Source organism: Labrus mixtus, chromosome 8 (genome assembly GCF_963584025.1).
Source record: "Labrus mixtus chromosome 8, fLabMix1.1, whole genome shotgun sequence".
In the NCBI taxonomy this organism is placed as follows: Eukaryota; Metazoa; Chordata; class Actinopteri; order Labriformes; family Labridae; genus Labrus; species Labrus mixtus.
In genome coordinates this window covers 24,843,974-24,870,975 of record NC_083619.1, presented here as the reverse complement: position 1 = coordinate 24,870,975, position 27,002 = coordinate 24,843,974, and the positions used below count along the sequence as shown (strand labels likewise).

At 42.6% G+C, this 27,002-nt stretch overlaps 2 protein-coding genes across 2 annotated transcripts in view; one reads left to right on the top strand and one right to left on the bottom strand.

The window, feature by feature from the left end:
• The window catches only part of LOC132979516 (uncharacterized), a 358,936-nt gene that overhangs the window by 217,385 nt on the left and 114,549 nt on the right, over positions 1-27,002 (bottom strand). The window lies entirely within an intron of this gene.
• The window catches only part of kirrel1b (kirre like nephrin family adhesion molecule 1b), a 100,831-nt gene continuing 76,050 nt past the window's right edge, over positions 2,222-27,002 (top strand). The window contains exon 1 of the mRNA XM_061045359.1: positions 2,222-2,596. Within this exon, the coding sequence (XP_060901342.1) occupies positions 2,551-2,596 (46 nt within the window). The 5' untranslated portion in view covers positions 2,222-2,550. The remainder of the gene's footprint in view (positions 2,597-27,002) is intronic.

The window sequence follows — 27,002 nt, the reverse complement described above, 5'->3', positions numbered from 1 at the left end:
CCAATAAATTCCAGAAACCTACTTTCTACCTGTAATGGAAATAGTCTTCTGTTACTTAGATACTCTTGTTATGCTACACTGTAAGAAACATACAGAAAGGTAACCAAAAATTAAAAACAAATTGTCACATTGGATTTCACTGTGGTGTCATGATTTGGTCTTATTTAGTTTTGTATTTCAGCGTTTAGGTTTCCATGTTTTCATTTATCCTAGTGTTGCTTGTTTCCCTTGTGTGTTTTTGTCCTAATGTTTCACAGTTTAGTCTTTAGTGTTTCCTGTGTTATTTTGTAACTTCGTACCCTAGTGTTTCTTTATGTTCTAGTGTGTTTTTGTTACTTTCTTCAGTGTTTCATGACTTAGTTTGTAGTTCTCCTCAGTGTTTCTTGTATTGTATTCCTGCCTCTGTGTGTTTCCCAGTGTGATGGCTCTGATTGTCCTCACCTGTGTCTTGTTAGTCTCACCTGTGTCTGATTACCCTGTGTCTATTTAGTCTCTGTGTTTCTTCCCCTCTGTGTCAGTCGTATGTCGTTTGTTGGTGTTGTCGGTTGTTTCCCATGTCCTATGCCAGACCGCTGCTTACCTGTGTTTCACGTGTTTTGACTTCTAGTTTTTGGCTTTTGAAGTAAGTTTTTGTTTTGCATTTGGCCTTTTTGTTTATTAAATATATTTAGGTAATTCTGCACATGGGTCCAGTTCCTTGTTTTTCCCCTGAATGTGACATGTGGACCATATTAGTCAAGACAAAATGTTGTAAATAAATTCATGCCTAGTGGGCCAACTACAAGGTATTAGCTTGACAAATTAAAAGGAAGAACGATAACTCGTACAAAAATGTAGGCCTTATGTCATTTTCATGTTGGGTTGTGATGTTGGCAGACAACAAAATCTGAATTTGTCAGTTTTGACACTTTAAGTAAGGTTTCTCAACAGGGGTGTCACCAGGATTTCTGAGCCCCATGAAAGGATATCAAATTGGTCCCCTCCCCCCCCCCAAGCCTGTGATATTGCTACAACCACACCTCCATTACACAAGCAACCCCTTAACAGCTTTAAATACAGGTTGTCAAAATGTTCCTCCTGCACTACAGTTTCAAAGGATAGCCTGTGCTGGCCTTCATATATGTTGATATTTGGGGTGAGTGACACATGTTACTGTTGATGATTGAGAGACAGTTCTAATTAGACTAAATGTTCCACACCTGAGCACACACAGGAGGCGGAGCATTTTCTACTTAGGATCATGGTGGGGAAATTGTTTGAGAACACATTTAACAAAGGTTCAGAGGGAATGAAATGTTGTGATTTATTTCTAATTAATTGGTGATGCCTAGCGAGAATATTGTGCGGGTTGTTTTCTTTTCAAAGTTACACGTATTAGAATTTTTACCAGCAATTTTGACCTTACAGCTAAGACCTGGAGAGGAACAAACCCAAACAAAAACTGTATATGTAAATATTGTTCAGGCCTAATAAGGGCCCCTCCCTTCATTTGGAGCCCTGAGTGGTCAGTCCCACGTTTCTTTCCCCTCCACCATGATGCCCATGACCCTTAACATCACAATAAACAAGGTAAACATTTGTCATTTTTGTTCAAACTCTGTTAATCTGCTTTATCAGGACTGCGTTCACCTGAGTGTGTGCAACCCAGGCCGACCATCCGTCACATTTTGAGTCACATGTTTCCACAATGTGATGGAGCATGCATGTACATACATCAACTTTCTATACGCTGTCTTGAACCAGTAAGAAAAGCTGGGACGATGACAGAAATACAGAAATCATTTGTTTGAAATCATGAAAAAAAAAAATGTTTTGCAGAAATGTTGTGTTGATGAAGAACGCCTTTCTCACAGAAACAAGCTCATTGGAAAAGTAGTTATTAGTGCTGTCAAATTAGGCTACATGTTCCGTTTGTGTTTGTAGCCATCTTGTTTGTATATAAGTTTAACAGTAACAGAAATGCTCATAAACCGTATAGATATCAACTAAAATGTTGACATAGCCTCACTCACGGAACTCTCATGTTCAAAGCGCAGTTCTCGCTGCGTCCGCTGGAGCGCCCTCCACCTCCTCTCTGTGTTGTCCAAAACGGAGATTTTGGAGAGGGGAGGAGGTGGAGGAGACGGTGGAGGAAAGAGGGAGGGGGTGTGCGCTACTGATTGTATGAAAGGAGGGGGGGGGGGGGGGTGGGCAGAGAGGGGTAGAGAGAGAGAGAGGAAAAGAGGGAGAGAGGAATTCAGTCCTGTTTAAATGGGAATCTGGAGCGCAGAGAGGAAAAGAGACGCAGACTGATAGGAGCAAAAAAAAATAAAAAGTGGAGAGAGATTTGTTTTACGCACGGGAAAAACAAGGAAACGAGTAGAAAAAAGGAAAGGAGGAGAGAGGAAAAAAGAGACATAGGATTTTTTTTTTTCTTCTCTAAATTTGGCTTTTTTCACTCTCATGACTCAAAGAGGATTCCAGCTAAAGTCACCCGCTCGGGAGGAATTGATGGTGTCTTTTCGGGGAAGCAGAGCCGAGGGGAGGAATCTGAATGCGCTCGGCTGAACCATGCCAGCCCTGTGGATCATAACTTTGGCGATCACTTTGAACCAAGGTAAGAGATGTTGAAACACTCTCAAAGTTTCCCTGTTCAATGCCCTTCTCTTCTCCTTTATATACCCTGCCTCTTCACCCTGCTCTGTGCGCTTTGTGGGTGTCTTTCTGTCTGCTCTCTGGCTCCGCATGTGTGTGTGTGTGCTTCTGTATGTCTGGCAATGTGTTATGTTGTTATAGATTTGTGCTGCCCTGGACATCATCATTATAGCCCGCAGGCGCTGAAGGGAAAAGAGTCATGGGGTGTTCAGGGTCTCCGCTCTGCTGGGGGGGAAGAAGGAAAAAAAAGAGATTTAGAGTGCTGACACAAACGTTGCGTTCATTTTTCTTCAATTACACGTTCACGAGAGAGATGTGCAGCATCTGCACGCGACATTGCTTTGACGTGACCTTTGCAACGCATGAGCGGATTGACACAAACAAACGCAGCGTGGGTCAGCACAAGATGTGTTACAAACACACGTACACGCATGGGCGCACACGCACAGACAGACACACACACGCAGACACGCACGCACACACACGCAGACACACACGCACACAGACACGCACGCACGCACGCACGCACACACACGCAGACACACGCTCACACACTCACATACAGCGCATAGCTGCCAACTGGGGATGATTGATGAGGCATGGATCCAATGCACAGTCTGGCTTTAACATGAGTCACACAAGATCAATTTCCAACACACGTGCACACACAACACTGCACACACGCGCCAGGTATGTTTATTCCTTAAATCAGAGTTGTGTGTGTGTGTGTGTTTCTAAGAAAAAGAACAGAGAGTAAAGACCAGCACAAGTGTCCCTCGAGACTCAAAGTCAGTGTGTGTGTGTGTGTGTGTGTGTGTGTGTGTGTGTCTGTGAGAGAGAGGGAGTGAGAGATAATAGAGACCCGTGCATTCTCCTCTTAGCATGCAGAGTCTGGCGTGCTGGTGTCCGCGCGCGCGGCCCCTTGCTGCGAACGTGCAGGTGCCAAGAAAAATTCATATTTTACTGTAAAGACGGAGACATATTCAGTGGACTGAAGGAGAGCCCCCATTACTAATATTAATGTCCCTCTTTATCGATCACCTTGATAGATTGCCCTCTCTGTCTCTCTCTTTTTCTCTTCCCCCTCACACACACACACACACACACACACACACACACACACACACACACACACACACACACTTCAGTGAGAGACAGGATGAGTGTGCGTTTGTGTTTGAGGGCAGTCACGGCTCCAAAGGCAGAGGTGATTAATTGAGGTGGCCTGATGTGAGTAGTTCAACTGTGTGTGAGTGTGAGTATGTGTGTGTGCGCGTGTGAGTGTGCGTGTACCTGCCTCAGCACCTGGGTCCCCGGTGCCGCAGGCCGCCGGTGTGATGAACCACAGACGGTGATCTGTGCAGACAGACAGTCAGAGGAGCTCGCAGGCTGCAGCAGAGCCGGTCGCCTCAGTAGAGAATAGAAGGTTATTATTCCTCCTTACAATGAAGAGAATAGAGCTGAACATGTGCTGAAAGTCTGAGCACGCTGGACTGAAGATTGAATGTATTCGTCTTTTGATGAGGATATAATAGAATGTATCAGATTGGATCAGCTGATACAATGATAAATCTGTGACAATCAATAATCCAAGCAGCTCCGATTAATTAGGGCTAAAGATACAGAGAGCTTTGGCTGAAGTGGATGAAAGAGAAGAGAGAAGACAGTTAATCAGATCAGGAGAGTTTGATTATTGGTGCTATAGAGAATCAAACAGAACAAAGCAAAGCAGAGCAGAAAAAAGAACAAGACAGAAAAGAGCAGACAGAAGAACAACAGAGTAGAAAGGAGCAAGGAGACTAGAACAGAAAGGAATTTAACTGAATAGGATGGAACAAGAGTCAAAATCAAAAGAGAAAAACTGAGAAGAGACGAACAGCAAACCAACAGTGAGGAAATCAGAAACAGCACACAATACAGGACGGATCAGAAAAAAGGCAACAGTGTTTAAAAGAAGAGGAAAAAAACGAATCAGAAAACAAGATTAACACAATAGCGAAGCAGAACCAACAGAGAACATTAGAAACAGAACATAAACAGAGCAGCAGAGAGAAGAGAGAGAGGCACAGAGGAGGGGATTACTAAAGAGAAACTGAACGGAAACCCGAACACAACAGAACAATAGAGAGCAGAATAGAAAGAGAACACAGTCAGAAACAGAGCAGAGGTAGAAAAAGAAAGAACAGAACATATCATAGTGAACAGAACAGACCAGACCATAGTGAACAAAACAGACCATAGTGGACAGAAGAGACCATAGTGAAGAGAACATAACAGAACAGATCATATTGAACAGAACAGAACGTAGTGAACAGAACAGACCATATAGTGAACTAAACAGTGGAGAGCAAAACAGACCACAATAAACAGAACAGACCATAGTGAACATAACAGACCATAGTGAACAGAGCAGTGGAGAGCAGAACAGACCACAATGAACAGAACAGACCATAGTGAACAAAACAGTGGAGCGCAAAACAGACCAGTAAACAAAACAGATCATAGTGAACAAAACAGAACAGACCATAGTGAACAGAACAGTTGAGAGCAGAACAGACCATAGTGAATAGAAAAGACCATCGTGAACAAAACAGTATAGACCATAGTGAACAGAACAGAACAGACCATAGTGAACAAAACAGAACAGACCATAGTGAACAGGACAGAACAGACCATAGTGAACAGGACAGAACAGACCATAGTGAACAAAACAGTATAGACCATAGTGAACAGAACAGTGGAGAGCAGAACCGACCATAGTGAACAAAACAGAACAGACCATAGTGAACAAAACAGAACAGACCATGGTGAACAAAAAAGAACAGACCATAGTGAACAAAACAGAACCGACCATAGTGAACAAAACAGAACAGACCATAGTGAACAAAACAGAACAGATAATAGTGAACAGGACCGAACAGACCATAGTGAACAGAGCAGTGGAGAGCAGAACCGACCATAGTAAACAAAACAGAACAGACCATAGTGAACAAAGCAGAACAGACCATAGTGAACAGAACAGTGGAGAGCAGAACCGACCATAGTGAACAAAACAGAACAGACCATAGTTAACAAAGCAGAACAGACCATAGTGAACAGAACAGTGGAGAGCAGAACCGACCATAGTGAACAAAACAGAACAGACCATAGTTAACAAAGCAGAACAGACCATAGTGAACAAAGCAGAACAGACCATAGTGAACAAAACAGAACAGACCATAGTTAACAAAACAGAACAGACCATATTGAACAGAACAGTTGAGAGCAGAACAGACCATAGTGAACAGGACAGTGGAGAGCAGAACCGACCATAGTGAACAAAACAGAACAGACCATAGTTAACAAAACAGAACAGACCATAGTGAACAGAACAGTTGAGAGCAGAACAGACCATAGTGAACAGGACAGAACAGACCATAGTGAACAAAGCAGAACAGACCATAGTGAACAGAACAGTGGAGAGCAGAACCGACCATAGTGAACAGAACAGTTGAGAGCAGAACCGACCATAGTAAACAAAACAGAACAGACCATAGTGAACAAAGCAGAACAGACCATAGTGAACAGAACAGTGGAGAGCAGAACCGACCATAGTAAACAAAACAGAACAGACCATAGTTAACAAAGCAGAACAGACCATAGTGAACAGAACAGTGGAGAGCAGAACCGACCATAGTGAACAAAACAGAACAGACCATAGTTAACAAAGCAGAACAGACCATAGTGAACAAAGCAGAACAGACCATAGTGAACAAAACAGAACAGACCATAGTTAACAAAACAGAACAGACCATATTGAACAGAACAGTTGAGAGCAGAACAGACCATAGTGAACAGGACAGTGGAGAGCAGAACCGACCATAGTGAACAAAACAGAACAGACCATAGTTAACAAAACAGAACAGACCATAGTGAACAGAACAGTTGAGAGCAGAACAGACCATAGTGAACAGGACAGAACAGACCATAGTGAACAAAGCAGAACAGACCATAGTGAACAGAACAGTGGAGAGCAGAACCGACCATAGTGAACAGAACAGTTGAGAGCAGAACAGACCATAGTGAACAGGACAGAACAGACCATAGTGAACAAAACAGAACAGACCATAGTGAACAGGACAGAACAGACCATAGTGAACAAAGCAGAACAGACCATAGTGAACAGAACAGTGGAGAGCAGAACCGACCATAGTGAACAAAACAGAACAGACCATAGTTAACAAAGCAGAACAGACCATAGTGAACAGAACAGTGGAGAGCAGAACCGACCATAGTGAACAGAACAGTTGAGAGCAGAACAGACCATAGTGAACAGGACAGAACAGACCATAGTGAACAAAACAGAACAGACCATAGTGAACAGGACAGAACAGACCATAGTGAACAAAACAGAACAGACCATATTGAACAGAACAGTACATATCATAGTGAACAAAATAGAACAGACCATAGTGAACAGAACAGTTGAGAGCAGAACAGACCACAGTAAACAAAACAGTTGAAAGCAGAACATATCATAGTGAACAGAACAGTGGAGAGCAGAATAGACCATAGTGGACAGAAGAGACCATAGTGAAGAGAACAGACTATAGTGAATACAACAGTGGAGCACAGTTGAGTTCGCATCAACCTCGGATGGTACTCGAGTACAAATGAAACGTGCCCAAGTGGACTCGGGTACGGTATGTTTGTGATCACATGAACCATACTTTGGGGTCAAGTGTACTCGGATCCGGGCCCAGGTTCCTAATGTGAAACCACCGTAAAAGAAAAAAGAAAAATAGAAGCCGGTAGAGGACAGAACAGAAGGAGCACAGTGGAGAACAGAGAAGAGCAGAGCAGCAGCTCTTGGTCTCCAGCTGAGCCGGTGTAAGCCTGTAAATGTGATCAGAGTGAATCCGTCCCCAACATGCAGCAGCTGCAGTCTAATGTGTGTTCAGCCTGTTTGGACTCTTCCAGGTGTCTTCTTCCTGCTGAAAGCTCTGACCATCTCTCTCTCTCTTTCTGAGCAGGCTGGTTTATTCTACAGTCCAGTGCTGTTCCTGGCTTCATAACATGGGCCAACTACATCTCTGTGCGGTTGACCGCGTGTCTGTGGGCCTCTGTAATTACACCGCTCGACACTGTTTGTGTAAACGTGTGTGTGGGTCTGGTGTAGCGTGTTGTGGCTGTGATCCGACACTGTGCTGCCAGCGCCGGTCTGGCCACGGGCGAGGAAAGCCTGTTTCTCAGAGCTGATTTCTTGAACAGCACTTTTGCTAGAGCTGAACATTTCTGCAGCCTGATCATGCAAGCAAAGCAAGTAAAGCAATTCTCGCACTGCAAGCACCTGTCCCATCTCTCTCCTCTCTCTCTCTCTCTTTCACACACACATACATAGACTTTCTTTTTCTCCCTCTACTCCCCCCCTCCTCCTCCCACTCCTCTCTCCCGTCACAAGAATAGAGCAGAGGCGCAGATGTAAAGAGACAGGCCAAAAGACGGAGAGATGGAGGCAGAGAGAGACGAAGAGAGGAAGAGACAGCGGGGTTCAGTCCTAATCTGTTGACAAGAGGGGATGTTTGAGGATAAACAGAGGCTGAGCACGACTGCTCAGAGAGCCGACACAGAGAGCAGGAGACGCCACCATTGGCTTGAGTCTCCTCTTCCAACAGAAACCCAGCTGAACCATCAATGTTTGATGGTTTGCATCGGCACAGGTTCACACCAAAACGGGCTCAGATGGCATCCTCAGAAAGGTCTCTGAAAATGTCTACGGAAATGTAAAGTAAAATGCAAATTAACTTGCTTTAGATTCTCATCAAGGTCACAATTCAAAACATCTTCAGGAGTCGTATTAAAGGTGTCCAGTTTTCTTTAATTAGCATTCCTAGATGTACATTAACCTGGATAACCAATAGTCCTCCCGTACCCCCGAAAAAATAGTTTCTTCCACTTGCTGTTACTCTGCACAGTGATGGACTGTATGTTATCATCTCTGATCATTAGTTTCAAGCTCTCCACTATTCCGCCCTCAAACAGTTGTGCAATTCCTTTCTGAATCATCAAAAACAAAAATACTCTCAGATGGGGTTTGTGGGTTAAATCAGAACTCTTTTGGCATTTACAGCATGTAAAGATTGAGATGAATGCAACACGACTCACTGCAGTGTTTTTTTTATTTATTTCTGTGTTATGAACCGTTTCTTTATGTAATTTCACAAAGCTGCAAGCATGACTTCATAAAGGAAACCTTTTGATTAAGGGTAATGGAACATATTGGAATATAAAAATGGTTATATAAACCCCACTAGCAATTTAGCAGTTTTGAAAGGTGCATGGTGCATCAACCTGATACTGATTCTGTTGCTTCCTAATCATACATTTGTCCTACTGTTGACACCAACTCTACCTTTCTGTGCATCTCGTCAATGGAATTGTAATGAGTTATTTTGCACTGTAGCACCAGTCTCTCAAACCAAAACAAAGCTGTCCCTCAGTGCCATTACGCCTCTACATACAGCGTTCCTTAGTGGAGAGGGATTCACATGAATAAAACATGTTAGAAACATGTTTGAGCCTCTGAGCGAAACATAACAAAGCTGAAGAAAGTGCGTCCCGCCGGTGTGAACACAGAGCTAAGAACAACAAATCCAGAGGGAGTTTGACTTTACTCTTTTTTAGAAAGTCGTTACGCAACAATATATTTAGTTAGGATACATTTGATATCTACTATATTCATGTTTCAAATGTTGAATATCATACCTTTAATCTGCAAAACTGTGAAGTCTTAAGTTGTCTTCTGTGCCTTCATGACCTTACCCTGTCACATAACTCGATTTTTCAACCATTGAGCATTTTCACCAGGAAATATAAATCTTCTTCTATTCAAGAACATTGGGCTTCAAGGGCTCCTTGAAGGTCTTTGACCCAATGCATTGCCCTTCTTTGAAATGCATTAACAACCCAGTTTTATTATTGGACTGCTTGTGTAACAGTTATAAAATACCAAGAAATGAAGGACTGAGCAAGAAAACAATTATAACCAAGGTAGTGAACATGTTCTTCTTCTTGGTGGATGTTATTATCTGAAGCACTGAAGATGAGCATGTCTTGCGTGAGCCCCGTCAGAATGAGTCATACCCCAAACCTTGCATTAGTGCCATACTATAATGATCGTGCCATACGAGCAAACATGAAAGGTTGACTGACTCTGTCACTCTAATTGGGTGGTGAAGAAAATCCGCTTCAATCCAAAATGCTTTTCTCTCAAATGAAGATAATTAAAAATGACATGACAAGCCTTGTTTAAGAGCAGAGCGTAGGTTCAAACAACTCGGTGGCGCCTTATTCAAATGTGTGTGTGTGTGTGTGTGTTTGTGTGTGTGTTTGTGTGTGTGTGTGTGTGTGTGGGCTTCCTCATCCTACAGCCCTGCAGTACCTGACAGATCTGATATCCTTATGGCCCAGGAAGCGTAATCTGAGGTGACAAGTAACAGCAATTAAAGGAAATGAATAAAATAACCGCCACAATTAGCCGCCGCTTAATTCACCACGATGCCTCGATAATCTAGTAATCTGCTAAAACGACATCTGCAAGTCCCCCCCTCTTCCCTCCTGTGATGTGTGCTTTGGGGTTGTGTGTGTGTGTGTGTGTGTGTGTGTTTGTGTTTGTGTGTGGGAGTTAGATACTGAAGAGTACGTAGATCCTAACAGAAAGCGTCGACTGGTATTAGGACTGACACCCGTCAATCTGGCTGATATGTCAGTCTGAATGAGGGAGGAGTAGGAGACTAGGAGGGATAAGAAGGGGAGGAGAAGGGGGAAGAAGATGCTGAGAGCTAGAATAGCAAGAGGAAGAGAGCAGGGTTTTGGGAGCAGAGAGAAAAAGAAATAAAGATGATGCAAGACAACAAGAAAAGTGGATAAGGGCAGGAGAGGAAATCAGGTGAGAGGAGGCGGAGGGCGGGGGGGGGAAAGTGGGCGGTGTAAGATGGAGGAGGGAAACATTGATAGAAAGAGGGCAGAGGAAGAAAAACAAAGGAGTGGTAGAGAGGTGCAGACGAGGCCACAAGAGTACAAGAGGAGAATCGAGAGCTAAAAGAGGAGACAAAGTCAGGTGGTTAGAAGAGACCAGAGGGCTGAGGGAGCATGAAAGCAAGAAGGTTTGAGAGCAGAGTTTTGGCTTGGAGAGAGTCGGAGTGAGGGAACAAGGGGAACGAGGAGTAGATGAAAAGAGAAATTTGGGTGGGAGAAAAGATCAGAGGAGTGACTGAGGGCCCTTAGAAGGAGAAAAGACGGAGGGAGGGGGGGACACACATTTACAAGCAAGTTGGAGAAGAAACTGGTCGGAGGATTCAGAGGTGTAGATGAAGCTAGAGAGAAGAGAAGGAAAAATGAAGGGGAGATTACAGAGGGGCGAGTTAAAAGGAGAAGGAAAACACAGGAATAAACAAGAAGGATTGAGAAGAAGAAGATAAGAGGAGCAAGAGATGTTTCCAGGTAGGATGTAGGCAAAGGCGTGAAGGAAGACAGAAGTGAGCGGTTAGAGGAGAAGAAGGGAGGAAAACAAAGGGAGAGAGAAGAAGAAGGAAGGAGGAGGCTGGGGGAGAGAGAAACAGGTGAGGTGAGTAAAATAGAGTAGTGGGGAGGAAGAAAAGAAAACAGGATGGAGGGAGGAAGGGGTGGATGAGTAAAGGAGGGCAGAAAATACAGTGAGAGATAATTTTTCAGAGGAGGCGTTGAGATGGATGGAGGAAGCAGGAGAGAGGAAATCAAGTGGAGGAGGAGAAGGAATACATTTGGCAGAGGAGTGGAAAGGGAGGATGGAGGAGAAGGTGGCAGAAGGAGAAAGGAGACAATAGAGCAAAGGTGCATACATTGAGCGCTGATTTATTATTTGGCAAAAAGGCTGAAGCAAAGAAGCAGGAGACTGGAGAAGGAGATCAAAGGAGAGGAGAACAGAGGGGGAGAATGAGGAGACGTTTGGAGGCGGAGGAGGGCATGAGGTGGGGGGTATAGAGACACAAAGGGAGGAAAAAAGAACGGGAGGAGAGCAGGAGGAGCAGCAAGAGAGAAAAAGGAGGGTAGAAGGTAAAGAGGAAAAGGTGAGATGAGAGGGAAAAGAGGAGTATGACGAACGATGAGGGGAGAAAGGAAACAGGTGGGAGGGCAAAAAAAGAGTTGAATGGAGGAAAAGGGGAAATGAAGAAGAGAGGAGAGAAGACGAGATGAGGGGAGGAGAGAATTATGGGTTGAAAAAAGCAGAGCATAGAATAGGTGATTGAGGCAAAAGATAGAAGAAGGAGAAAAGCAGAAATTGCAAAGGAGAAGGAGACGAGTATGGTTGAGAAGGTTGGATTTTTTTTTTTTATTTGGCAAGAGCTAGAGCCGGAAAAACAGAGATGTAGACTATGAGAGAGGAGAAAAATGTTTGGAACAAGGAGAATATATGGAGGAGGAAGACAGCAAAGGGAAGAAAAGGGAGGATGGAGGAGAGTCTGAAAAAGGGCGCCAGAAGGAGAAGAAGGAAGACGGAGGAAAAGGAGGAGTAGAACAAGGTTACGGAGCTCAGAATTATAAGTTGGCAAAGGGCTGGAGTGAAGGAGCAGGGAAATAGAGAGAAGAAGAGAGGGTGAAAATGAAAAAAGATTTGGAGGAGGAGGAGGAGGGCAAAGGAGCGAGGGATGGTTGAGGAGCAGCTGAATGGACGAAGAAGTGGAGGGAAAGATAGAAGAAAGGAGAGATGCAGGAGTGAAGGAGGAGGAGGAGAGCAGGGCCGGGGAGCAGAGATTTATGTGTGGAGAGGGTTGCAGCGAGGGAGCAGAGGGAAACAGCCAGGGCCTATTATAGATGGGGCTCTCCTGGGAGAGCAGGGCCTGGAGTTTTCCAGGCATTTCCAGCATATTTCACCGCTGTTCCAGGCGGCACGCTGCACTGCACAAAGCTCCGCCCCCACCCGAGTCCTCAGCCCTCTGAGGATAAATAAAGTGGGTCTCCGTTCGCTGCTGCATGAGTATTCAATAAAAGTGATAAAAGGCTGGAAGTAACCCTTCTTTGCCTTTTTGGAAGGGAGAGAGAGATCCCGAACTGCCCCCCCTCCATCCTCAGAGGAGACGCTTTCAAAGAAACGTGGACATCAAGCATAAAAGCAGCAAAAGCATAAAAGTGCTTCCTTTTTATACGAGGAAAGAATGTCAACAGAAAGGGCTGAGAGATCAAATAAGCTTAGTGTGGAGGTAGTTTATGTTTCTGCCTCCATCTCTCTCTCTCTCTCTCTCTCTCTCTCCCTTTTCTCTCTCTGTTTCTTTGTCTGCCTGTGTTTTCTCTCTCTCTCTCCCTCGCTCGCCCGCTGTCTGAGACTCTGCTGTGTGGAGGTGAGAGAGAACAATTGAATGGGCCTCCCACATAAAATCCATTCAGAGACATCTTGAGGATTAAGAATGAGAAATTGTCCGGCGCTGTGAATTAAATCAATCTGATCCATTACAAGATCGCAATCACAAGGTTTCCCCTTTTGTCTCTGCCCTGGATTATACATGCTGATGGAGAACTCTGTGTGTGTGTGTCTGTGTGTATGTGTTGCATTTATTCCATCCAACAAGCACTGTAATGCTCCCTACTGTGTCATGCATGAAACAATTAAGTCATTACTTGACTAACAGATTATCCCATTACATTTTTTTTAAATGTACTATAAACGCTGGTTAATGGAGTCTTTTTCCTAAAATGTCTGATCCCAGGCCATCATTGTGTTTTAGAGTAAATACAGACACGTCATGCCCGTTCAGACTGGTGAGGCTGCAGCACCATCACATTTTTGTTAGGGCTGTCAAGATTTTTCTCACATCTTAATATTATTTTGTAACTATTGTTTTTTTCACAAGTCGTAATGATGAATATTCATTTTATTTGGAAATGTTTGTCTGCTAATACTATAGCCTATATATCATAATGGAACGAGGCCTCCTCTTCTCCACCTGTTGTTGGTGTTATTCAGAGGTCACCCTGTGACATCGGTTCAGCGGGACTCCCTGACCCGATGTGCACAAACTGGACAAATCCAGTCTAGACACGCCGCCCAGCTCCACTGCTCACTTTTTGTCTTGAACTGAGGAGTCTTTTTTAAAAGAAGCTGCAGGTGCACCAGATAGCCAAGCGGTTATGTTGCACGCCCAATATACAGAGTCCTCCTCGCCGCAGCAGCTGTGGGTTCAAATCCGACCTTGGCCCTGTGCTGCATGTCATCCCCCTCTCTGTCCTCCAAACTTATCCTGTCTATATTCAAACTCTCCTATTTAATAAAGCCCAATATGGCCCCCCCAAAAAACGATTTGGAATGAATTAAAAAAACAAAAACAAATCTGCACTTCATGAAGTTCATTTTAAAAATCTTACATCACCGTTTTTTTCAAAATGCCTGATTTTGAAATAATGAGGGAGAAAAGCTGCTAAAAAGTGGCGCCGCCAGGCTGGTGTGAGTCATCAAAGCATGCATGTAGCTTGAGGTGTGTACCAGGCACTCGACGCCACCTTTTAAACAGTTCTCTCCAAACAGCATTTAAACCGTCTTTTCTGCCCATTTTTTGCTCTCCACATGGAGGATTTTCTTCCATACAGCCACTAGAATGCAACGCTAGTGGACGATACATGACAGACTTGTAATACGAACAGAAACCAGAACAATTCAAATATAAATTTCCAGTCCTGTACCTACAGATTCTGTGTTCTTATACAGGATGAGTTAATACAAATACAAATCCTGTAACTATTACTCAGTACTTTTCTAACATAAGTAAAGCACAAAAACTAATTTTGATTAAGCGAGTCCACAGAGACAGGAGGGAAGATAACATGCAAGAAAAAAATCAAAGTTAGAAAAGTCTGTGGAGACAGAATGGACTCAGTTATCCTATTTGACATTACACTCCATACGCTATTCAATACCATATCATTCCTTTTAACTTCCTCTTACCAGGCATTTACTAATTCTATTAAGACGGCATATCGTATTCAAACTCAAGCTGCTGCTAAAGGAAAAGTTTATGATATTTAATACTTTTCATAAATCCAATGTGTGACGATCTCAATCCTGATGTTATATACCCTCCAGGCCCAATATCCTCTGGCTCCTCTTTCACTTAATTTAACATTTAGCGCTTTCCAATCTCCCCCACAGAGGCTTTTCCAAACGTATTTCCTCTTATCACAAACTCAACTTGTGTAACCAAATGATTTTATTGCGTGGGCACCAAGACCAAGATTTTTTTCTTCTTCTTTTTTTTTTTTTTTTGAAGTCTCAATATATCACTCCATCCCTTTTATTTCTGTTCCTTTGGTGGATTTTAAACGGTGATAAAAAGAGAAGCAGCAGCGATTTAAAGATGGAGATGGACAACATGATTACGGATGATGAAAGCCGGTATCCATCACCACCCACTCTGTTTGTGTTTCCATCCTCCCTCGCTCCGTCTATCTGCCTGTTCCTCCTCTCTCTCCCCTCTTATGTTTTAATGTAAGTCGATAACTATCAGGAACTGATAACACCCGGGGCTGCGCTCGGCTAGGCGAGGCTCGATGAGGCGAGGCGAGGAGAGGAGAGGAGAGGAGAAGGCGAGAGAGCATGGGTGGGTGAGGTGGTTAGGGTGGTGCGGGGGAGGCGGTGGTTTGGGGGGGGGGGGGGGGGGGGGGTGACGCTATCTCTCCTCAGTGAAGCCTGATATGCTCGGGTGCATGCGAGATAAGCGAGCAGCTCTCAGCGGTGGCGGTGGCGGTGAAGGGGAGCGGTGACGTCACGCCGCTTGTCTCACTCTCCTGTGGCGGTAAATTACCTCACAGCGTCACAGGTGAAGATTATGTCAGAGCGAGATTTGTCATTGTTTTGGAGAAGAGATTACACTCTGTGTGTGTGTGTGTGTGTGTGTGTGTGTGTGTGTGTGTGTGTGTGTCATAGACTGTGACTTCACACTTTTTTTGTGATAGCTGCGCCTTTAAGTGTGTGTGCTCACTGTTAGTTTAATAGAACTTCTTGCACAGCAGATGTTTTGACTTTTCAAAGTAAGAAAAGCACAAGTGTAAAAGATAAAGTTAATGGGAGCTGTGTTGTGTTCAAGTGTCTCCGTAAACCTTGACATTATGACGGTATCTTAAACACACATCCAGAAGGTGAAGCAGCTTATCTAGCTGTGACTAACTTCATATTAATCGTTGATATTTCAAAAATGTCTCTTGAAATGTTGTGATGGACTTTTTATTAACTTGTACACGTGATCCAATACAACACCTCTGATATGAATTCTACCTTCACAAACCTAGAACTGTCCAGACCAGTTCAGTCAACTGGTTTTAGTTGTTGGTGGTGTTTCACTGGATTTATGTGTTGTGCAAAATTCTCGCCCTCTCATGTATGTTTTTCAGTTTGATTCAAATTCAGAGCATATTGTATCTGCTTAATGAAATGTATTGTGCATTTTAAAGGACCACTGCAAAACAGTGATTAAGATAATACAAACACATGCCATGCACTCGTGCTCAGGATGCAAACATTTGAGTCATGGAAACATAATTCTTGCATGTTTTTAAATCAAGCCCCAGATTTCTCTCAGCTTCCCTCAGAGTATTTGGTATCATGGATATGTTTATATAACATGTTTTCTTTCCTGGGACCAATTCTGACACTTAGACCTGCAGTAGAGAACTGTCTTATACCTGAAACATGTAGATTTTTTTGTGGTTATTGAGTTTTGATATAGGGTCTGAGCTTTGACTGGCCGATAGCTAAAACCAGTAATGACGTTTTAGGTGCATTTGGAACAACTCTTCAGTTTGGTGGTGACTGCAGGGTTCGCTTACACAATAGCAAAGGATTGAGTCAGGAAGAAGGAAAATATCATTGAGAAAAGATCTTGTGGTAAAAAAGGAAGAACACTTTTTATTTTTGAAACTATGTTGTATAGAAGAGACAGTTTGCAATAAAAAACGAACAGAGATATGTCTCTCAGACTCCACCAACAGAGGAAAACAAAGCCAGCAAAGTAGAGAACAAACAGGTAGAGAGGCCAACCCTGAGGCCGTCACACTTTTAATTAAATAATTAGCTCACAATATCATGGCAGAGCTTTCTGGGAGATTGATAAAGCAGATCTGAGGGGTAGTTTATAAAGGGTGCTGCAGGTACACCAGTCCAATCTGGACTCAAAAATCTGGCGCCCGAGAAGAGAAACATCACATAAAAGGGCATTCGGTGAAAGTTATCAATCAATAATTTCCCCCATAAGTGAATCAAGAAGCTTAGTGGTGTGTGTGTAAGTGAGAAAAGTGTGTCCTTCTTTTGGATATTCCTGGAGAAAATGTCCTCTGTTGCTTGTGTGTTTGTGTGTGTGTGTAGTATAGCGAGTGAAAGACCATTGAAAAAAAGTGTGTGCTCTGCAGCTACGAGAGATGGAGAAAGAGAGAGCTTGCAGTTTTGTGTGTTCCTGTGTGTCTGTGTGCATGTGTATGTGTGCACGGGTGTGTGTGTGTGTGTGTGCAAATCCACAATGTACGGCAAGGGCCAAAGGAAAATAAAAGAGTAGGTCTGCATGCTCGAGATTGAGGCAAAGCGAGGTAGAGAGAGAGGGAGAGAGAGAGGCAAAGAGGAAGAGGGGGAGGGCGAGGCGAGATGGGGCTGGTGAAAGCGAGAGGAAACGAGGGAGCGAAAGAGAGCGCGCTGGGGAGAGCGAGAGAAAAAGATAATTTCTTAGCTCTTCTTTTAAATAAGTCTGTTTCTATAGCAACCATTCCAACCAGCCGCTGGAGAGAGAGAGAGAGAGAGAGAGAGAGTGTGTGAGAGAGAGAGAGGGAGCGCGTGAGGGGAAAGTGGGGGTGCACCAGAGACAGAGAGTTACCATAGCAACGGAGAAAGAGGGAGAAAAGGGACTCGGAGAAACTTTAAAAAAAACATATAGGGTGAAAAAGTAGGAGCCAAGATAAGAAAAGGAAGAGTGAATTTACAGGACTGCAGTGAAGGGTAATCGGGCGGCGGGAAAGTTAATTAAAAGATTTAATTAAAGGCTCATTAGTCATTGAAAAAGTGATTACATGACTTTACTTATAGACTAAGAGAGGTGGGAGGATTCGCTTCACACAACCAGGGACCTTTGTCATTAAAACAGTTCTTTCTCTTTCTGTCAAAACAATGTGAGGTGGAGAGATTATTTGAACATGGAGGGATACAAACCCAACGTTCAGAACAAAAGATGAGTCTCTGTGTTACAGAAAACATGCCGCTCTTTTATAATGAAAGTACTTATTACTAAAGGCTGAATTTACAGTCGTAGTTTTTATTTCCTGATTTACAATGAACTGTCAGCAGAACAGATGCCCCTCATTCTTACACCTTGTTCCGTTTCTTTACGGCTGTGCTCATACACAGTATAAAAGATGGACGACATAGCTCCCCAAAAATGAGGGCAAAATCATTTCAAGCTCGCATCACTGATTGGCTGCAGTATAGATCATAAGCTCCGCCTCCCCCATGTTAACAGATGGGACTTGAGTCAAACTGGAAATGTAAAATGTACATCAAATATTATTTACTAAAAACACTGTTTCTGTTTCCAGTGGTTTCAGTTTTATGTCTGAGTGTTAATATTTCTGTTAAGTTTAGTTTAAATTAGTTTTATGACGATATGAAAAGGGGTCATAATGCCATGATTGACAGCTCTGTTGACAAATAAGACTCCCAGGTGCTGTGTGCAGAGGAAACATGAGTAACAAAATAGTTCTCCTGTAGGACCGACCTGAGTATTTAGTTTAGAAGTCTTTTTCAATACAGCATGTGGTCATTTTGCAAGTCTTGGTCCAACTAAGAGTAAAATGACTAGCATATGATTCAAGATTCAAGATTCAAGATTCAAGATTTTTATTTGAGTCTTGAATCCAGGGCAGGGTCGGGATGGGACACTTTGTTTACCAAGATGGCGCTCATGAATTTCATTCTCACAGCCAGAGGACCAAATTGTTCCAAACTGTAGGACCCTCTCAAGTAGACGATTACAATAACTTTAAATTAAGCAAAAGGATCATTTATACAGCTTACATCAGAATGTATTAAACCAACATTTAATTAATCAAATATTAAATAGACATGTTAAATTAATGAGCTACACGGCATTAAAGAGTCTTTACTGGTTATGCATTAAATAGTGCTTCATAAAAGAGATTAACAGAAACGATTACATCTGCTAATTTCACGCAAAGAACAAAACATGTACAAGTAATTAAAGATTATAAAAGAAAATGTACTTAAACCTTTGGTCTTTGTTCATGTTGTCGTATCGGCAACTCCGGTTGAAATCCTTCAGGGCAGATTTGGCCATGTTTTCTTCATGTTTACGTTGTATTGATATTAGATATTAACATACAGGCTGCATTGAGTGAGGACGAGGGGCTGCATGTGTTTGTCTCATTTTTTTTACTAAAAAGGTTTCAACCATCAGTAACTAATTTTCTGAGCCTGACCAACTCAACCCAAAGGCACCGACCAGTAATGCCTCTCTCACCTCATTCTCCCCGCTGATCGAGGACAAAGTCTCTTAGCTTATGCTAGACTCTCGGCCCACCACATGTCCTCCAACCATCATGGCTGATGATGATATTGATGACAACAATGAGGATATTCCGGATGGTTTTGTGCATTGCCATTCGTCACCTGTGTGTCCGATATGACTTAAAGCTGTTCTTTTGCACTTCCTGATGTTATTTCCTCCTCTCCTCCGCAATCCTTGCTTGGGTTGTGCTGACTCTCTGATGTTCGTTGCTTAGGATGAAAGCGTCTGCTAAATCAATTGTAGAATTGTACAACCACCGGGCTGCCAAATTTCCCACCCCTGCTCTATGGCGTGGCTAACTGAGGCATAAAAGACGCCATCATTGGGAGCCAGAATTCAGTAATTTTTATTTTGCTTCACACCTCTCTGTTTGATACCGTCAGTACTGCAGCTGGAAGGTCTCAATCTGTCATACACACCTCAATACACAGCAGAGCAACAAGCTAATTCAATGGAACAAACAGGTGTTATTATATAAGATCTATTTGTACTTAGAATGGAAAAGTTGTATTGAAAGTCTTAATTTGTGCATTCTTACAATCGACCATTTTTCTTAACCAGTTGTTCTTTTGTCAGCTGTAGCGTTTGACTTCTTCTACTTCTTCAGAATAGTTTGCTGTGAGTTTTGCGAAGTACGACAGCGTGCTGACTGTAGACTTGTCCATGTTGGTGATTGGTTTTATGATGGGAGCAACGCCCGTCTTATGAGAACGCCCCTCAAAGAAACTCAAGTTTGAGTTATCAAACAGCTAGCTTTGTGTGACCATTTAGCGTGATCTGGTTTTGTCAGGGTTGGGGAAACCAGATAACTTAAAGATAATGTAGGTATGCTGATCTTGCTTTGTAGTACAAGTGTTTTGTTGTTTTCAAGGAACAATGGCTGACGAAATCCCTTCCACCAATCTATAAGTAAGACATAAAAAAAAGCCCAATGTTGACGAACTAGAGGATTGTTTCCAGATTGACTTACTGAGATTCAATAATAATCTCTTAAACTAGTCATTAGTGTGAAAAAGAGGGCCTCAGATCGTTGCTCCAGCCCTGTAGAGGTGCAGACACAGGGAGCAGGATAGTTGTAGTGTATAGAGCCGGCACACACAGAGAGCGATATGAGCTGCAGTGATAATAGAGGGTACGGCTGCTGCCTGATTGTCCATTCTCAGCTCTTGACCACACATGACCTCCATCACTGTGTGGAGAGGTCGAGCGAGCAGTGAGAAACACGGGGGGGAGGGGTGGGCGGGGGGGCGAGCAGAGAGGAGAGAGAGAGAGAGGGAGAGGATTGATTGGTAGTCCCAGAGTTCAGACAGCTCCGACCACAGAGGCCTCCATCTGTTTCCACCTGAGAACACCGGAGCTATACGCTGATCCACAATAAGAGCAGACAGGGGTCATGAGGGGGGAGAGAGTCAAAAATTCTTCATCCTATGCTCACAATGGGCCATACGATGACGGCGTGAAGCGAAATTTCTGACGCGCATTGGCACACAGCGATTTAGGGAGGGTCTGAATATATTTTTGGAATTTACCCGGCGCACAATCTGGGCGCAGAGCACGAAGAGGTTTGGATTAATGCTGCATTCAGGTGCTGCTCGGTTGGTCCTAGTTTCCAAGTTGGGAAGTCGGTCTTCCGACTTCAGTGTGTTCACATGACTTCAGTTCGGAATGTTGTAACAACAGCACAAAAAACAGCGTTGATACTACGAAGAAGATCAGTGAAATGTAGCTGGTAAAAGTGATATTTGAGCAAAAAGTTGATGAGCAATACCTGAATTAATAAAAAGTATGTTAACATTAACAAAACATAATTTGCCCGACATGTGATGACGATTCTAACGTCATGTCGGGAAGTCGGGCACTGAATTATTTTCTGAGTTGTTGTTGCGACTTGAGCAGGTGTTCATGTGCGTTTCCCAACTCGGAAACTTTTTTTTTTCCCGATGTGTCCGACACCACATGAATGCACCTTATGTCCCATGATCATACATAGGTGTGTTTTTGGCCGCAGCCTGATTCAAACCGATCAGAGTGTCAGCTCTCTTTCCCTATTTTTGCAACACCAGAGGTTGCCGCTTGTTTTTTTTGCTTTTTTTCAACAAATGAAATAAGAGTCAGCTCGTTTAATCAGGACATTTACCGTTGTATAACAGAGTATAGAAGAAGGCCTTGCTTCAACAGTCTGTCACTAGCACGTCACCATCTTTGATTGTGTGGTAAGACATTTAAATAATATAAGACATTTCAACTTTTAAACTTTAGCCTGAGTTGCATATATCATATATCAAACTGTATTGTGGGCTCATGTTTTTTTTGTATGGGTGGGATATGTATGTATGTGTTGTGTTGTGTGTTTGTATGTATGCTGGCTGCTGGAACACCTACATTTCCCTGCTGGGATGAATAAAGTATATCTTATTTTATCTTATCTTAAACACCAGCCAAGCCATACAGACAGACAAATCACACGCAGGTGCCTTGATGGGCAAACATGAAAGAAAAAGTGTTTTGATTGGCTGCGTCAGGGCTGGAAAATAGCACCCACTTATCTTGACAAGATGACAAGTGTCAATCCATGAAGAAAGTGGGTGTTGACGCCACAGGCATGTCAACTTAGATTAAAAAAAAAAAAAAACACCAAGAGGGAAAATAGAATCAGGTGTTGTGATGTGCATCATGTGCAGTCGATTGGTGTTGCACGACATTGGTTAAATGACGTGAAATGTGATTGACAGCTCTAAGGAGAATCAGCGCTTCGATCGCATCACTTGACTCTGATTTTGCGTGATTTGTTGCACGTCTACATTTCAAATCAAAACGCTTGAGTAGCGTCAAGAATACATTAGTCTGTTGGCGGTGTAAATCGTTTTCTGTCTCCTTGTCCTTTGCAGTCTTTGTACTGTTGAGACGTCAGAGATCCTTCACCTTTCTCCTGCTATATGTGATTATAACCACCTTACTGGCCTCTCCTGATTCCTGATTCATTTCAGCCCTCCCTCCCTCCAATCAGCCGTACATTAAGAGCTTTGCTTTATAACCCTACAAATGGTTGTAAAAGATTGAAATGAACATTTGGAAATCAGAATTTTCTCGCTGCATTGCAGAACAAAAATGTTCGTCGTCACCACAGTCATGCGATTTTCTATGCATATTGGATTTAAGATTCAGATTCAGATTTGCTTATTGTGAATGTACACAAATGAATTTTGGCATATCCCCCCCCCCCCCTTTAATTATACAAAGAAGCAATCCCTCGCCCACAGCAGAGAGCTCAGAGTGTGGGGTCGCCCGCAGTGCTGAGGCCCCCCGGAGCTGTTTGGGTTTTAATGCCATGCTCGAGGGCAAGAAGGCAGAAGAGATATCATCCATCTTTTATACCTTATTTAATCGCTTTACCCATTCAAATGCAGATTCTTCAACGTCTTCTCAAGTACTGATGCTCTGTCTGTGCCCTTTGCATGTCACACAGATGCAACAGTACCTTTGAGTGTCTACATGGACCTATAACTCAAATGTCAACTCATCATCATCAATATAAAACATCTAACATGTTCTAATCAGAACTCATTAATCGCTCAAACCTTTCACAGCATCTCAAACAAACGCTTATGGTAGTGTCTGATCTCTTTGTTTTTTTTCCGCAAAAAACACAAGTTTATAAAGAAACATGATGTTGTTCAAACAAAAACTGGCTGAATACGAAATCAAAACAAGGTATTCTAGATTGTTTCACATGCCGATCCCCTCCTGACCATAGACCTTTTGACTGAACTGCAAAAACTCAAATCGATGCAAATGTGTTGTTCAAATTTCTATCCCACTTTTCAAGCCCAGCACAGTTTCAGCTGATGTCTGTTCATCATGAGTCTGGTTCTGCGCGAGGTTTCTGCCTCTTAAAGATGTTTTTCTTCTCCTCTGTTACTTTGCTAAATGTTGCTCAGTGCTCATGATGGATTAAAGTTGGGTCTTTGTAGATAATATAACAATGAGTAAGGTCTTATACCTGCTCTTTTGTAGAGTGTCTTGAGATCACATTTGTTATGAATTGGAGCTCTACAAATAAAGATTGATTGATTGATTTCTAGTCACAGATGTCTCTGTGTAATGATATTTGATATTTCTTGAATAAGATTGAACATTTAGTTTATTGCATTTGCAGCTTTTTAAAATATTGCAAGCAAGTATTTTTTGTTTGTCATATGTTGATGTGACTTAAACTAGACGAATAAACTCGCTAAATTTTGAGTTGTAGCAGTAAGGTAAGTTAAGGTAAGGTAACTTTCTTGGTACCCGTAGTGGCCTCCTTTTACACACAAACAACAGCACAGGACAAAACATGAAGTGACACCAATGGTCAATACTAAAGAGAAAAGATCTCCGTAAAAAAACTATGTAAAGTAACCCATCTGAAAACAAAAACTAGATAAAAATAAGACTATACCATCTATGAAGACAGTGGGAGTCTCAGTGTTGATGGGTTGATATGGGTTGTAACTGAAAGCCGGATGTGTTTCATGCAGACTCTACAGAACATTTTGTACATCTGTACGAGATGCCGAGGGCTGCCACACATTATCACTGCATTACATTTTAAAATGAGAATACATAGAAGAATGTTCATATTCCAGTTTTTGCCTGGATGTCAATGCCATTCATCGACACTAGTAAATAACATCCTTGCCCTTGGACCATTGTGTTTTCCAATCTTGCTCATCATTATTCTTTTTCCCTTGACCTTGACACAAGCAAAACAAAAACAATTCACTGTGTAAGTTCTGCTTACTCCCACTTATTATTCATAACTTTAAAAAGAGTTTTTTGCAAAGCACACCAGCAGCCTAAGAATTATTTTGTTCTAAATTATTAAAAAGGTAGCTTTACTTTCATCAAACTTCTCATCCCACATTAAATAAAAATGCTTCCTCTGTAAAGTTAGAGTGTGGGTGCATGACTTCTCAGCCTCGATTGAATCTTCAGTCTTTCACACAGCAGCCTCCTGCGCCTCCGCCTTCATGATCTGCTGTTTTTTTCTTTGCAGCACGGAAACTAACTCGCAGATTTGTCCTTTGAAACAGCTCGCGTAAAGTCAACCCCGTTATACACAAGACGGAGCGGGGTGAAATTAATGGGGTTTGGAACAAAAGGTTTTGAGAAAGATTTCCTGACTATTCCCCATGCAATTACTTAATCCCTTGTAATTAGTCTTCTTGTTTGAAAAGGAATATACATTCTGTGTCTCCCCCTCTTTTCCCTCTCGAGATGGGAGATGAAAATTGCAGAGAAAAACAGCACAAATGTCTTTTGTGGAGCACGGTGCCAGTAAACATGCACACAGCCTGCCTTTGAACAGCAGTTATGCTATATGGCGTCATTAATGATTTACATTTGTTATACTCAAATTCACAAGGATAATTATTTTTCTGAGAGGACTGGCCTTTATAATGAGACGTAAACATGGGCCAGTTTTTCCGCATAAATTAACCTTTTTGAATTTCAGCTTCAGCGCACTCAGACATCAGACAGAGGGGGTCGGGGGGGGGGAGAAAAAAATGCTGATCACTTCTTCTTCTCTTGCTTTTTATGGACTATGATTGTGTGGTGAATCCACGGCAGAAGATAATGAGGAGCACATAGTCATTTCAATCCTGGCTGAGCCCACACAGGACAGCTGTCTATTTTAAGCTATAGCTGCTGGCCAGCGAACCATTAGCCTGTTTTACACCGATAGCAAATAGCCATTAGGCGTAACTGCAAGCCAGTTAGCCAACAGCCATCTGCCGCACACTGCAATTATGCTGCCTTAAAGTGCTGCCGGAAATATAGTAATTATGAGTTGAGCATGCATTAATGACCCAACACAATGGTAAATACGTCTGGGGAGCGGGGAATTTTCAATGATACCTGCGGTAACAATCTGGGTTCTGAAGAGCCGGAAAGCTCCATGAATACTGATGGAGTTTGTTTAGATGGATTGTTTTGTTCTGCTACTCACAGAACAAATTAACTTTTTAAAAGCCTCCAGAATTTTGGCTCTAAAAATAAAAAAAGAAAACTGCACGTATGACATCAAAGTTGAGAGCCTCATTAAGCATCAACTAAAATCTGAGCGAAAAATAAACATTTGGAACACTTGGGGAAATTTAGTTTTTTGTTTTATAAACTGCACATTTTGGCATGACTGTGTGGGCGTGATCACATTTTTGATTGACAGCCGTCTGGGATCAGACGAGGCAGTGGGCTCAGTCGACGTTTCACAACTCTAAACAGTATGGGTCAGAACAAGTGGCTGGTTGACGAGTCTCCGCCTCTTCTCTTTTTAGAAATGAAGCGAATATGATGCTGCCATCTTGCTGACATCATTAAGAGTCTTTTGATTTCAGCTTGGAGTGAGAGTGTGTGGTAAAGGAGTTGTAGTACTTATTTTAAAGTCTTTCTTCACCTTCTGCGTCTTCAGAGTCTTTTCCTGTGTGGGTGGCAGCCACCAAATCACTGTGATTGGCTGCTCCACATCGCAAAGATTTGTTATTGCATGCATTCGGGTGACAGTTCAAACCGTAGATTGCTTGGTTCAAACAGATGATGATGATGACTGGTGCAATCACAGCCACTCTAGCATTATCATTAAACGCTACTAAAGCAAAACCACTGCAAAAACCCAAGATAATTAGGGGCCAAATATTGTGATTAAATGTGCCCAAGCCAAAAGTATGAACTCCGGAATAGCTATAGATTGACTTTTGTTTGATTTATTGGCCAAATTAAGAATGAAAATGATGTAATAACATAAATATTTTAGATTAACCAAGCCTATTTCAAACCAAATATCAGGAAAGATTACACTATTTTGATAGAAATGTATTTCTTCTACTATTTAGAAGCTTACGATCATGAATGAATGAAACCTTTATTGCCCCTAGGGGCCTCAGCTTTGACTGAAGCCTCAAGTTGCTTCATCCTCTTTAGAAACCTCAGTCACAGCCAGCAAAAACAAAAGATCTCAACCTTTTATTATCTTGAACCTAAGGCGATGTATTACTCTGTAAGAAGACTGTTATTGATTTGGGTTTTCAGAGGATTTAGTCGTGTAACCCCATAATGTTGGTTAACAATCGGTTGTCTTGTATTTAATATTCTTTAACTACCTAAACCTTCAGGATATGGGTAACATCCATGGGGACATTTCTATCTCCGTCCACCAGATAGTTTAGAACTAAAGAAGCTTTTCGGAGGAGAGGTGAAACGTCTTCAACATCTTCAACCAGTCCAGTTGCCTTTTGGATCGAGCATCGAATTTACCATGACCTGGATGACTGAGAACCCACAGACATCCATGAGGACCACTTTGTCTGAGTGTCTACACATTTACACATGCCTGTTACAACTGATCACTTACAGCTGCGATACATCACTTCAAGCAATCACTGATCTGAACTATTAGTTACATGGATGGCAAAGTGAGTCATGCTAAATTAATACAGTTTCTAGAAAAAGGAATGCAAAAAATGTTGCTACCCATTATGCAAATGATCTGGATAACCTGAGAAAACCACATCATTATCTTTAATTAGTAACTGTCGAAAAATGGTTTTGAGTGCTTCACGGAGTTGTGTTTCCATCCGAGCTCAGCTGCAGCAGCCCTGGATGAGCTCCGAAAAGCAGCAGGCGCCAACTGGACTAGCTGGTTAGCCTTTAGCTGCCAGCTCTCCGTGCCGTTTCCCATGATGCTCTCTGCTCGTGTTCAATGACAGTGGGCTCATTGATGCTGCCACTACTAGCTCTGGGTGTAAATCCGCGGGCTGCGTT